General features: G+C 33.0%; 1 protein-coding gene across 4 annotated transcripts in view; it reads left to right on the top strand.

Annotated features, from left to right (window-relative positions):
- TBC1D15 (TBC1 domain family member 15) overlaps positions 1-14,901 on the top strand; it is a 70,041-nt gene that overhangs the window by 54,073 nt on the left and 1,067 nt on the right. For 3 of the 4 annotated variants that reach the window (XM_063074601.1, XM_063074600.1, XM_063074603.1), the window contains exons 11-16: positions 997-1,113; positions 6,155-6,255; positions 10,443-10,542; positions 11,357-11,454; positions 13,193-13,309; positions 13,807-13,893. In XM_063074601.1, coding sequence (XP_062930671.1) covers positions 997-1,113; positions 6,155-6,255; positions 10,443-10,542; positions 11,357-11,454; positions 13,193-13,309; positions 13,807-13,893 — 620 coding nt within the window. The remainder of the gene's footprint in view (positions 1-996; positions 1,114-6,154; positions 6,256-10,442; positions 10,543-11,356; positions 11,455-13,192; positions 13,310-13,806; positions 13,894-14,901) is intronic. The other variant, XM_063074602.1, reaches the window with a different exon arrangement.

Raw genomic sequence — 14,901 nt, 5'->3', positions numbered from 1 at the left:
TTCTAATAATTTTTAAAAATATCTTTATAGAATATAAACTCATGTCATCAACCATGACTTGTATCATGACATTGTTAGATTCTATTCCTTTGTAAAATACCACCCTGTCTCTTTGTAAAGAGCTTTGAGAAAGTTTTCAAATTATTCAGTTTAACACAGGGTAGGGCAGTTATGGCTTTTAAATAGGATTCTTTATAGAGTAATCATTTCGAGTTTATTTAAATGATTTCTTCCTAATTTACTGAGGGATCCAAGTTTGGACAATGCCTCTTTATCTGTAAGGTCTTTCACAACAAGATGCACTTAGTAGGCATCAGTGTTTGTGAATCGAATTGTCAATCACTCATGGTGATTTTTCCAAATCTGTTTTTAGTATCATGAAGTCATTTCCAGCAAAGTGTGGATTCTAATTTTTACAAAATTAAAATAAATTGCTTATAATAAAATCCAAACTGGATGGTGTATCTATGAAAATAAGGAAGTAATTTATCCTAAAGGTCATTGTGGAACATGACAAATAAGTTGATAATACTTCTTATAATAAATGAAGCAATTATGAATGGAACAAATCTCTTCGATTATGCTTGATTGGATAGTAGCATTTTAAAATTACTGTTTTCAGGTACTACTACCTATCACATGCTTTAATGACTGGCATTTTTACTGCTAACTAATGTGAATTATTATTTAGTGTTGCTTTTAATTGACTGAAAATGTTTCCTACTATCCAATTAAAAGGTTTTTATGTTTAGGTAAAAATTGAAAAATATTTTAAGATCTACGCATTAGGAGGTGGACTGATTTTTGAAAAAATTCTGAAATGTTATTTTATTGCATATTTGAAATGGACTTTGATGAGTTTTTTCTTTCATTAAATAAAGCTTGTCAAGAGAGTGAAATTAATAGCAGGAAAAATAATTCTGTACTTACAAGATGTGAGCTTTATAAGAATCTATTTTTCAAAAGGTTTTCAAACACGATAATTTTGCTCTTCAGAAAAAGATGTTAACAGAACAGATCGAACAAACAAGTTTTATGAAGGCCAAGATAATCCAGGGTTGATTTTGCTTCATGACATTTTGATGACCTACTGTATGTATGATTTTGATTTAGGTAAGTTCTCTTCTAAAGTCCTAATTTTAAAAGATTAATATATATTTACTTTAGAATTGAAATTTATTAACTAGTTAGACATAGGTAATAGCTCTGTGGTCTACTTTTTATAAGGGTTGTTCCATAGGAATTGGAGACATATAATGTTATGGTTCCCAAGTGGGAGCCTTGGATTGCTACAGCAAACTCACAGGGGCACCATGGGAAATTTCTAATTTTGGGGAGAATTATAGTGACGTTTGTAGGATACTGCTCTAACTACTAGCATTTGTTAAGGGTTTTAGGAATTATTATTGTTTTTGTTGTTTTTATTATTACTACTAATTATTATTACTATTTTGGTGGCTGGATGGTATGGGGATCCAAACCCTTGACTTTGGTGTTATAAGGTGGTGTTATAAGGTGATGCTCTTTTAATATTAGATCACTACATTTATTTCAATTAAGTCATATCTTTGCAAACCTGGATATTTGCAAAGCAAAATACTGTGTGAAAATAAATGAGGAACAGGAAATGAGGATGGTGGTATCCAGTTGAATTCCAAGCTTAAGAAGTAGTATAGTGCTCAACAAGTGCTAAGTTCATAGGACATAAATACATATTAAGTTGTTTGGACCTAACTAATAAATGGAGCTGTTATTTCTTTGAGACCAGGAGTGCCTTGGAAAAAGTTTACCAAGATGTTAAGGGTGCCGTGAGCTGAGAAAATCTGAGAATCATTGTTTGATATTGTTTGATATGCTTTTTCCTTTGTGAAGAAAAAATACTGATTTGATATCTTAGACAACCAGTACAGATAATTTTTAGGGCATGTAAAGCCTACTCTTTTTTGGGGGAAGTCTTCCTACTGGGAATGTTAGATGCTTGAGGGAGAAGTGGGAAATTGCATGGCAAAGGGATGCTAAGGGGTAGAAAACTTGAGGAACCAATATTTTAAGAGGCAAGAGCTGTTTTTTTTAAAGGACCAACAAATTTCCTAACCATTAACATTTAAATAAGTATAAATAATAGAAAGGAAAAGTTTGAGTTGCCTACTATGTGAGTGACTCCCAGCTAGAGGTTAGTAGAAATAGATGTTTCTCCTGATTACTTTAGTAGAGCTTGAGACAGCTTTTGGAGAAGGTGATTGGCTATTCAGTACATTAAACCCAAATGAACCTTGGATTTTGGGTACTTTTTTTTTTTTTTTTTTTTTACTGTTTGAATCTTTGTAAATTCCTCTTTGCTTTTTACATGTAAATTAAGGGAAGATGTAAACTCTTTTGTGGATCTTGTGGCATTAGCCTCTTTGGTTACAATAATTTGAAAGTCAGAGTTCTCTTTAAAATGTAAAATATAGGCAGTCCTGTTTATAACCCCTATAGTGAGCTTCAAATTGGATCACTGAAAGCATAATGGTAGAGTTCTTTTCAGATTACAGAGTGCTGTCATGCTAGTGTTGGTTTTTATTTTAATTCTAATAGTAGCCTTTTAAAGAAGTGGGGAAATAATTCCCACTTTATGAGTAGGTTATATTGATTGAGAGAGTGACACAAGGTCACACAAGAGACCTAGGTCTTTATTGCAGGTTGGCGTGCTTACCTCTATACCTTCAAGCACCCCAACCCATTGCCATTTAGTTTCTGTTACCACTGTAGGGAATAGGACCATCGTCCCTGGGAACAGATGGCATTGCTCCATTGTCTCAGATAGGAATTCACACACATTCTGTAGCAGGAGTTTGTGAATGCTCAGTTTTTTCAGGGCATAGTCCCAAACAAGCTAATTGGATAATTTGCGATCTCCATTCGTCTGTACTAATCCCTTCCTCTTCTATTTAGGTACTTTATTTATCTGAAACATAGTCAAGGTTTCCACTAATAACTCTGGTCTTGTGAGAAGCCAAGATAGTTTTTATAAAAGCAGTGGACCACATACTTGCCCTTTACTTGTGGAAGAGGAACCTGGGTTGTAAATTTACTCTGCCTTATAGGCGATTCCATCTTATTGAGTTGTTTGGCTTCTTAGCCCATAGATGAAGTGTAGGTGTATTTACATTGAATATAGTCTCAGTAGTGAGGAAGGAGATAAAAATTATCAAAAGTTCTTAAGTTCTTAAAAAGAACTTAAGTAATTTTTAGTTAGTGCAAAGACACTGTACTTCAGGAAGTTTTTATGGGTGGTGTCTTTTTTTTATAGTATATGTTCACGATGATCCTGAGTAATCAATAAAGGTTAAATTATTCTGGAAATATTGTATGTAAGAAGGCAGGAGAGTGTCTAATGTTTTTAAAAATGATTTCCAACCTCCAAAATTTTTTTGTTTGTTTGTTTGATACTCTAAGGGATAAGCTTCAGTTACCTGGACAATTGACCTGTTTGTAGATTAAATTTTTCTGTTCAGTGTATGAAAGTGTACACTAGGATGATAAGGAGTTTATTTCTCAGACCTCCCCACTGAAACAAATTTGCTAGGAAAATAATTTTAGGGAACTACTTTAGAAATTGTAGTAGTGCTGATTAAGATGTGCATCAGTCAGCACTAGTGCAGAATCTGAGTGTCACTGAATGCTAATTTAAACAGCTTTAATCTTTCTTTAATTAAAAGGAATTTGTACATTAATTCCACCCCTGCAACTCATGACATACCCCAAAGAATATCATGTATAAAATAAAATAGATTAAAGAGAACCAGAACAAGAAGATTAATTTGACTGCTTGCTTCAGCTAAGACTTACAGAAGAAATATGGTAGTGATCCAATATGAAAGCTGAAGACTTAAAGGATTAAATTAACTTCTTAGAAATTTTTATTTGTTATACTTAATAATAAAGCACCTTTTTTTTAAAAAAAAACAGAGGAAAGGTGCTTTGTAAATCTTTTGAATAGCACACTTTGAAATATTTCTGTCATAGACCATGAAATATTTCTGTCATAGACCATACGTAGTCAGACTCAGTAAAGTGGTACTCTTGCATTTTGTTGAATTCAGATTAGATTTCTTTCATACTTTAATTGGTTTAGGCTTTATATTTGTTGTTGATTTCACTGTCAGTGCTAGGTTGGAAAATTCTGATGATAACAATTTAGTCTTCCTTTCTACTTAACTTATTCTTTTCTTAAAAGTGTGGATTATTTTAGAAACCGTCTGCCTAAGTTTGTAGAAATGCTTACAGTTAGATATCTTGTCAAATGCCATTTTTTCCTAGCTCTTTAAGTGTCTTGGTAACGCCTTTGTCTGCCACTGTAATAATTGGATGTCCTTCATGGGAACCCAGGTGTCCTTTTATGCTAATGTGAGTAGACCTGTATTTCCATGGGGTGCAGTGTAAACACGATGAGGTTAATAGCACTATGTGGAAAGGCATAGCTGTAGATAATAGAGCAGCAGCTCAGAGCAATTGAACTAAAGGAGATCGTGCGGCTGTCTGAGTGCCTTTCTCTATTATGTGTTTGATCTGAATTTTCTGAAGAGATTTTGGCTTACCTGCTTCCTGGGGTCATTTTTTAAAAAGTTTTTGTCTAAAACAGGAAGAGTGATATATAATTGTGTATCATTTCTAGCAGAACTATTTCCTCCCCCTTATGTACTCTTTAAATGGCTTCAGTGCAGTTATATTTTCCACAGACTTCTCAAGCTGCCAATCAAAAAATCTCTATGTAATTTTAACAAGTGTACAAAAGTTACTAAAGTTGAATAATAATGTGAAAGTGAAAAGGCTGAGTATGACCTTTTGTCCTGTCATTGATTTAAAAGTCTGCTCTTAAGTCTGAAATCAAATTGTAAACAAGGAAATTAAGGATTTTATAAGATGGAAGTAAAAAGCAAGAAGCTCAGCATGTTCAGGTGAAAAGCAAGACCAATGTATTTTATTTGTTTTTAAGCGAAGAGTTTAATTTCTTAACTTCACAATTTTTCTGTTTTTCTTTTTTTTATTTTTAACTTTTATTTTTGTGGCTGGCTGGTATGGGGATCCAAACCCATGACCTGGTGTTATAAAGCTGCATTCTGACCAACTGAGCTAACTGGCCAGCCTTTTTTTTAAAAAAAAAAAAAAAGATGACCGGTTAAGGGGATCTTAACCCTTGACTTGGTGTTGTCAGCACCACGCTCTCCCCAGTGAGCCAACCGGCCATTCCTATATAGGGATTTGAACCCACAGCCTTGGTGCTATCAGCACCACACTCTCCCAGGTGAGCCACGGGCTGGCTCTCTCTTTTTTTCCCCCCCAATTTTTCTGTTAATCAAGGGCCCTAATTAGTGTCACGGTTGAGAAATTATAATAACATCAAGAGAAAGGTAGTTCAAATGGTAGCTTTAGGTATAAAATATTGATTAGTTTAAACCCAGTTGCTAGCATTGGTTGGTTATAGAGTAACAAGAAAAGGTAAGAGAAATAAGAGAGAAGGACGAGATAGGACTATTTAAAAGAGGTGCATAATTTTGTTTGTAGCTCCTTTTGTTTGGGTTACCAATGGTATGATTGCTAAAGCACTTGGACCCTTTTCAGTTCTTATTTTACTTTGCTTGTATATGGTAGTTTGGCACTGTTGACCACTCTGGTCTTGAAACTGTCTCCTTGAGTTTTGCAACATTCTTCTCCCTCATTTTTGCAACATTCTTGCAACATTCTTCTCCCTTGATTTTTTTCCCTTACCTCTCTGAGTATTCCTTTTCAAATCTCCCTTTGAAGTAGGTACTCTTATATTTGATGTTCCTCTGGGTTCTGTCTTCACCTCTCCTTTCTCATGATGCTCTAAGCACATTGGTGTTGTTTTTTTTTTTATATTATACACTCTAATGTATACATAGATAGTGATGTCTACAGTAAGACACATACTGGCAACTACTGCTTGACATCTCAATCTAAAACATCTCATCTTTTTCACCTGTTCACTACACTTTCTCCTCGTTTTTGTTCTTTTCTTGGTGAACATCAATATCCGCCAGTTTCTGAACCCAAAGAAAAGATGTAGTTTTAAGTGAAATGGTGGTGATATGCACAAAAGGGTAAATAAAGCTTTGGTTTTCAGAGACATTATTTTTTCTTTTCTACTTAGGATATGTGCAAGGAATGAGTGACTTACTCTCCCCTCTTTTATATGTGATGGAAAATGAAGTGGATGCCTTTTGGTGCTTTGCCTCTTACATGGACCAAATGGTAAGAACAGGAATTCCTTCCTTTAATCAAACTGATTTTGAAAATTTTAGTTGTGTAATCTTATTATATAAGATTGATTTTTATATTTAGACAACTATGATGGAACTTAAAAAAAATTATTCCATGCCTCTTCTTTTCTTTCTTTCTTTTTAATAGCGTTTCAAGAGGCTTGGAAATACTGGCACTGTTTTTAATATAAGAAGTAGACAGTATGTGCCTGTAGTACAGGAATAATTGGGATTTAATATAAATAAATGTTTATGTTCTACAGAAAAGCCATGAGTCATTGTAAAATATTGATGAAATAGATGAATTCAGTTTTGTGAAGTAGTCGAACTTTCGTATCATCTGTTTCAGAGATGAAGCTTAGTCATGCCAAGTAATATCCTTACTTTTTATGAACATTTTGGATTTTTTCATTATAGTAACTGATTTTTCCCTAGATACGTTTGAGCTGTTTGTAACTCTGACACTTTCTTAGCAATTCATTGTTATTTTTCCATAAGTATGTGATTATTAGAGTTGAACCATGTCTATGTATACATATTAGTACAAAGAACATTTTATCTATTATCGTCGCTATATCTTTGAGACAGAGTTCTGACAGTGCGGAGAGAGTATTAACAGAGAAATGAAATAGGAAAGTCTTTGCAGGCAACCCATGAGAAAGAAGAAAAGGGGGTAAAGAGTAGATAAAGGCATATGAAATCTGAAGACCTGACTGCATGGGTCACTGTATTTTTTCAAAATAAAACTAATATACTTGATGCTGGGCCTTTCAGATATAGTAGGTAATAAAGACTTAGAATCTCTAATCATCTAAAATATTTGCCTATAATATAGGGTTTAACTCAGGGTTTCTGGGATACAACTGTGAAATTTGGAAGTGGCACCCTTCTTTTTTCTTTACTTCTATTCTTTCCCTCTTGTTTGCCTATTTTTCTTTCCCCTTCCGATTTTTCCCACTCTTGTTTATTTCCTCAAGTCTGTTGTCCATGGTTTCAACTCATCCTCACTTTTCTTAGTTCTTTTCCAATTGTATATTTGGTAAGATTCGATAGTTTTAAAATGTCCTTTTACTGTTAAATTCATAAATATTCAAATTAGTCCTTTGCCATGAATTAATATCTTGGGATTATTTGGAAGGATTAGCAATTGCAGTAATCTGGTAATATCATTGTCTTCCTTTTTGATTGATTCACTTGCCTACCTTCTCAGTTCCAATTACTCCCAAGTGCTCTAGAAACCTGAGGCATTTGTTATAAAGATTTGTACGACTGATACTAATTTCATAAAAACTGTTATCTGCCTTCCTTGTGTTTGTGTTGTTTATCTTCTTTTCACTAGAGCTAGTATGTTCCTTGATAAAGGGATTATTATGTCTTTGTTTCACTGGTAGCATACCAGAATTATCCTAGCACCTGACCTGAGGTTGTTCAACAGATTTTCGTAGAATAAACATGTGACTCTTTCGCCAGTGCTTAGTGTAAACCTCTGCTTGTAGTATGTATTCCAAAAAAAATTAACATGAACATACTGCATTTAGTTTCTTAAAATAATAGTTTTCAATACAGCTAAGAAAGTATTGGCATGCTCAAATACATTGGCATATAATGCTACATGCATGCATACATACATACATATATATGTGTGCATGTATTTAGATCTCATATGTAAAGACTCCTTTCTGAACATATTTAATATACACTTTATAGTCTATTTGTCTTTTTTGTGTATGAAGAAGATTCAATTTCTTCTGGTTTTTTTAACAGTAAATGTTCTGTATTTGCCTTTTCTACTGAGGGTGGTCTGGGGATTTATCTAGTTTTTATTCTAAAAAGATCTCTTGTCTACTCACATCTTTTTTTTTTTCATAATATTTGGATAAGAGGGCGATATTGGCAATCAAAATAATCTATATGATTATTTTTTACTACATTGCTGTTGTTTTGGTGTCTTTAAATTGTGCTGCTGCTTCTTGATTCCTTGTTTTTGTTTTACAGCTTTACTTCATGTAAGTTTTTACTACTTTTGTGATGGCTGAACCTAATGTCCATAAATTTATTTTTGTTGACATTTACTCATATCTAATGTAGGTCTACGCATAGACTTTGTCTGTTACTATGGAAATAGTCACAATATACAATCTAATGAACTTTCTTATACCCATCATCCACTTTGCCATATAGTTTTAGTTTCTCCCTTTCTTCTCCCCACTTCCATTCATATTAATATATATATATATATATACATATATACATATACATATACACACACACACACCCACTTTCATGTGTCACATAATGATGTTTTAGTCAAGGATGGGCCCTATATGTAACAGTGGCTCCATAAGATTATAATACCATATTTTTACTCTCTCTTTTCTGTGTTTAAATATGTTCAGATACACACAGATATTTAACCATTGTGTTATAATTGCCTTCATTATTCAGTACAGTAACATGCTGTACAGGTTTGTAGCCTAGGAGCCATAGGCTAGACTATGTACCCCAGGCGTGCAGTGGGCTGTACCATCTAGGTTTATGTAAGTACACTCCATGATGGTTGCACAACTATGAAATTGCCTAACGACACATTTCTCAGAACATATTCCTGTCATGGCTGTATACACACACACGCCTGCACACACGTATATTTACAGATACAGTTGAATCCCTTTGTATATCTGTTGTTGATCCCACTTCCTCTTCTCCAAGAATAACTACTTTTTTGAAGTTGGTGTCTGTCATTTGGGGGTGCTTCTTTTTTGTAGCAGAGTGGGTTAAAGTGGCTATGCCAAGTTGGTATTCCCAGACCAACTCCAGTCTTTGTGTCACAACAAAAAATATCCTCTTAATCAAAGAGTTAATTCTGTCCTTCTACTACAGGTCCATCTGATAAATGTGGAGAAACTATATCCTGAAGGCTTGAGTTAGTCTATTAAAAGAGCTCTTCAATTCACTAAACAGAAGCAGCTTATTGAGAATTAGTAGCCTTTAAGTGTATTTTTTTCTTTTTTTAAATCAAAAATGAAATTGGTTCTAATCTGATAGAGTATTGGTGTGTACTCTAAAAAAGAAGTGTGAGGGAGATATAGTTCTAAGGCTTTTCACAAGGGTTAGGGCAGTAGGTCACAGTGGAGGGGTTGGGGCACATGAATTAAAGGGATCAGAATCATCTAAGAAGCTTTTCAAAGCATTTGTTTTGGTGCCCCATGGCCCCTTGTCTCAAATGTTGGTAAGGAATCTACTCGACTTTGAAGATGGTTTAAAGCATGTAAACCATAGCAATTCTCAAACTTTGTGATCTCATTACCCCTTCACACTCTTATGTATTATTGAGGACCCCAAAGAGCTTTTGTCTATGTGGGTTATATCTATTGATGTTTATCATAAGAAAAATTAATACTGAGAAATTTATAAATACTTTTTTATTCTTTAAAAATAGCTATAAACCTATTATACCTTAACATATATTATTTTAATGAAAAGTGCTTTCCCAAATGAAAAAGTAAATTACTGAGAAGAGGGATTTTTTAAATTTTTCATTTTTAAAAATATCTGATTTAATAAAAGACAGTTGGATTTCCATATCTTCTTCTCTATTTAGTCTTTTGCAACTTTATACCTCATATAGTCTTTGCATTTGAGAGAGAATTAAAGTGTGAAATACAAATAATGTTTTAGTATTGTCATGAAAATGGTTTTAATTTCAGATTCCCTAATGTCATCAAACCTAAGTAATAATTAATTCTTTAAAATGAGCTACATATTAAAACTAAAATTAATTTTATTTCATATGATAATGTGAAGGAATGTTTAACAATGGAAATAATTTGATAAATATTTATTTCCCAAATATATGTTCCTTTCACCAAGTTTTTTATGCTATGTGAGAAATAAGTATATCGGTCATTTACAGTGGCTATTCCTGTGTTCTTCTTTATCGAAATGAGATGAATAGAGGTTTAAAAAAAAAAAAATCCTTAGTTTGAGAACAAGGATTCTTTCTTTTTATCCCCTTTTTTTAGTGTTGCTTCAGCTTTTTAGTTATGTGTTTTTTAAGATAACCAATGTGGTGTAAGTCCAACATTTGTCCTTAGACATCATGTTTTAGTTATCATTGATCACGTGCTATAAAATATTTATTAAATATTCTTGTGTGGTAACAATTATTTTCTTTTAAAGCATCAAAATTTTGAAGAACAAATGCAAGGCATGAAGACCCAGCTAATTCAGCTGAGTACCTTACTTCGATTGTTGGACAGTGGATTTTGCAGCTACTTAGGTAATTTGAGAACTATACCCAGTAAATTGTAGGGTAATACACAGAAAAAAAAAAATGTAAAGAACTCTTTTAAAGACTTACATATTTTACTGCTGATGCCTCAGTTCCTCTGAGGAATAAAAGTGTGGGACCAGACTATCTTTGTATAATTCTACCTTAAAACTTTTTATTTATAAAAGAACTATTTGTTATTGTTTGGTTGTTTTTAAAAAGAAGTTAGCTTGTGTATTAGTCCATTTTGTGTTGCTTATAACAAAACACTTGGAACTGGGTAATTTATAAAGAAAATGAAATTTATTGCTTTTAGTTTCTGAGGCTGAGAAATCCAAAGTCCATCTGGTGGTGTTGGCAGTGACCCAGGGGTCTCACATTGCAAGATGGTGGAAGCAGAGAGAGCAGAGAGAGAGAAAGACTCTCCTCTTCTTTTAAAGCCCTCAGAACTGCACCCCTGACAATCATTTTTAATCCATTCACTACGGCATGGTCCTTCAATGCGATCACCTCTTCAAGGCGCCACCATTCAATTACCGTAATTGAGTTTCCCACCTTCTTAACAGTCCCAGTGGGAGCCAAGTTTCCAATACATAAAACTTGGGGGACACAATTCAAGCTTCAGGGAGTTTTGGGGGTACATAATTCAACCTACTACAGCTTGCAAACTTGTATTGTTTCCTTGAATTGGTAGGAGGCAATTAAATATATAGGGCTTTAATCACCTAAGATACTAGAAAAATTTGAGTTTGAGAAAGGTCACTGTATTCTGACATAATTAGCATAAGAGTAAGCCGTATATGTATTTTTTTCTTCTGTGTAGAATCTCAGGACTCTGGATACCTTTATTTTTGCTTCAGATGGCTTTTAATAAGATTTAAAAGGGAATTTAGTTTTCTAGATATTCTTCGATTATGGGAGGTAAGTTCTTAAGTTATTATACAAATGTAATATTTATTATGAAACGATCTATTCTGTAGAGTATAAATGACTTGTGATAGCTTAACTGAAGTTTCTAAGGTAAGTTCGCTCCAAAATTCTGATGAATTTGCAGCTTGTCTGTAAAAATTTATGATTTTGAACTGAATATCTGGTCTTTTGAGCTTTTTTCTTTAAATCACAATTCCTATAGGATTTGGGGCCAAGAGGTATCCCAGAACAAGTTCTCTAGTCCATTTCCTGCCTATGTTCTTTTGGAAACTTGACTTTATGTGAGGCTCTGCCACATTCTGGTAATGGTGGAAATTCATTATCATGTTTTTGGTGTACATCCTTTTATTCTATTTTGCACCCAGGGCAACTGTTTATGAAAAACCAAAAATTATTATTTTCTTAAGTATATGTTAGTACCAGATCAGTGTGCTTTTTAATAGAATATTTGTATAATGATTGCTGCTTTGCCTTTATAAAAACTAAGGGATGACAGAAATTCTCCCAAGGGAAGGATAGAGATATAATCCATTTGGATAATAAACAGATTTAGATACAGTGGAACCCCAGTGCTCTCTGAGGCTTTTACAGTTGGAAATTGATTCCTATACTGTTGATGATTGCTACCATTAGACTGAAGGATCATTGCTTTGTGTTCATTTCTTCTGTTCTGAAATTAGAAGTAAAACACATGCTCTGTACCTGGAATCATTCTTAAATATTTATCAGTTTTGTTAAATTAGTGTCTCAACACCTTCTTTAAAGGATGAAGTAAGAATATTATTACCACATAGCTAGAATAACTTCTCAATCCGTGTTTACCAAATAAATTGAAATTTTTAATGAAACCTTTGAAGTTAATTGCATTGTAATTAAACTTTCAAAAATTGGCTTTTGTTTGAAAATTATTCAACTTGATTTATTCATTTTGAAAGAAGTAAAAACATTTTAGGTATTCTCTAATAGCATTATTTGTGTGGGTCTTATTACCTTTCCAGAAAAGATATTATTAGATACATTAACCAGCCAGAAATTAAGGCCCTAAATTTGAGGGCATTGTGTACATTTAGGAAGAAGTATAGCTATTGATCAAACATTTTATACATTTGGGTATAAATTTTGGGTAGTTAATTCAGTTTTTGTCACAATCAGGAATACTGTGATTTATTTACACACACACACACACACACACACACACACACACACGAGTTACATAATGTGATTGTAAGGGTTTTACATATTTAGAATGTAGAGCTATCTCTGGGTGTTTTTGATCCCATATACTGTATAACTGAATCTTTTTTTATTTCCAGGAGTTAACTTATTTTTTTTTTCAGGGACTGAAGATTTACAAGTGAGAAACTGAAGGTTCAGAAAAATATTGAAAATGCATCTAACACTTACACCTTAAACTTAACCTCATGGCTGTGTCTCCTTAATTAATACCATTTATCTTATTTATTAGGCTCAATGATATGCTTACTCTAGTTATCTAAAGAGCCACATTTGGAATACATCATATTCACATGATGTTAGATCTGATGTTAGTTACTTTGTAGCTAAAGGAAGACTCCCCCACCCCTCATTTCCTAGCTAGGGAAAAAGTAAACTACCGCAAGTAGGCAACTTCTGCTTTGCATAGAAGCCATTCAACATTCAGCATTGTATCTGTGAGGAAAATATTTAAGAATTGATATAGTTTGCTAAATAGTTCTTCTGTATTTTATAGGTAATGTGGACTGAACTACCGTGTAAAAATTTTCATCTTCTTCTTTGTTGTGCTATTCTGGAATCAGAAAAGCAGCAAATAATGGAAAAGCATTATGGCTTCAATGAAATACTTAAGGTAGTTATTTCTTTAATTTAGATTTTAGTATTTTGGCTCTTTATTCTATTTGGTGGTCTTGATATACAGAACATTTTCTTGGAGTGTTAAATCTCTTGAGTAAATTGCATCAGTAATGCTTAGTGCTAGGACTGACTCTGAGAATGACAGTTTAACCAATGCATATTGGCCAATTATTTTTATCTGGCTAATTAGGAAGAAAAGTAAATTCAACAAATACTCTTTTATGTTATCTTTTGCTTATAACTTTGAGATGGCAAACTTGTGACAGCTGCTGAATTTAATATTCCATTAGCTTATTAGCTATTCTTTAGCTTTAAAACTTGAAATAATCTAATGAAAGATATATTGAATTTCCTATTTATTTGTAGAATGTGAATATTTTTATTTTAAGGATTTTACCTGCAGCGAAATATAACTAGTAATAAATTATTTATATAGTCGAATATAATAGTGCTTTGTTTTGATTATCATTTTATTTTGTTGATGCTTTTTAGCATATCAATGAATTGTCCATGAAAATTGATGTGGAAGATATACTGTGCAAGGCAGAAGCAATTTCTCTACAGATGGTAAAATGCAAGGTATACAGTATTTCAAATAATTGCAAGATTTTTTGTTTTTGGTGGGTTCAGATCAAGAAAGATTTTTCTTTTTAGAAGTAAAATAAATGGCAGTTTTAGCAAGTTGAGGGCAGACACAAAGCATTGAGTCTTTTTATTTACTATTATAGATTTACAGTATTTAATTGAAAACAGTTGACTAATTATGCCAAGTAGAAATATCTAATAATAAGGCAAAATGTCTTTATTTTTGCACAACATTTACAAAAAGTAATGAAAATATTTTTGTAAGAATTTAACTAGGTGATGATATATTACCCAATTGAATTAATGAATACAGAATAGGATCTCATATTAAATACACACTATTTCTAAATAAAAGATAACTGCAGTCGGAAATAATAAATGAATAGTATTTAGCCTGTGTCAGTCAAGCTCTTAACTATTTTTAAAAACAAGGGAAAGTTGATGTATTATCTGAATTCAAACAAAATCAGTATACTTTTTAGGTATTTTGGCTTTTGCATTTTTATGAGAATTCTTGTTTGGTCCTTGTATCATTTGTATATGGATTCAAACAGTTATTTGGTTCGGTCCTACAAAGATTTATTTGATAGCTATTCTCTTCCAAAACATATCAGTGAGGTACTTCTTATCTTTAAGGAGCTTCTATTTACTGAAGGAGAGATGATGTAAATCAGATATTATTATAAAAAGGAAAAAGAGATGAATGCCAAGTATTAGAAAACTATATGTTTGTGGGAGAGCTGGGTGGGACGGGGTGGGGGGTGTGTGGGGCGTGGCAGAGACAAGTGACTTTTGGAAGAGAACCAGGAACCACTTATGAAAAAAAAAAAAGTGGTCAGGATTTCATTTGGAGTGGAGAAGGAAGGTGTGAGAAGGGTACATGAAATTTACACTAGTAGAACAAATTTCTGGATTCTGGAGTCAATCTGGTCTTAAATAGAAGTGTTACTTGGTGATTATTTTTCCTTTGTAGTGAATGATGGTTTTGTGTTTGATTTTTCA

Source organism: Cynocephalus volans, chromosome 12 (assembly GCF_027409185.1).
Source record: "Cynocephalus volans isolate mCynVol1 chromosome 12, mCynVol1.pri, whole genome shotgun sequence".
NCBI lineage: Eukaryota > Metazoa > Chordata > Mammalia > Dermoptera > Cynocephalidae > Cynocephalus > Cynocephalus volans.
The sequence above is the reverse complement of the archived record's forward strand: the minus strand, read 5'-3'. Positions and strand labels throughout refer to the sequence as shown.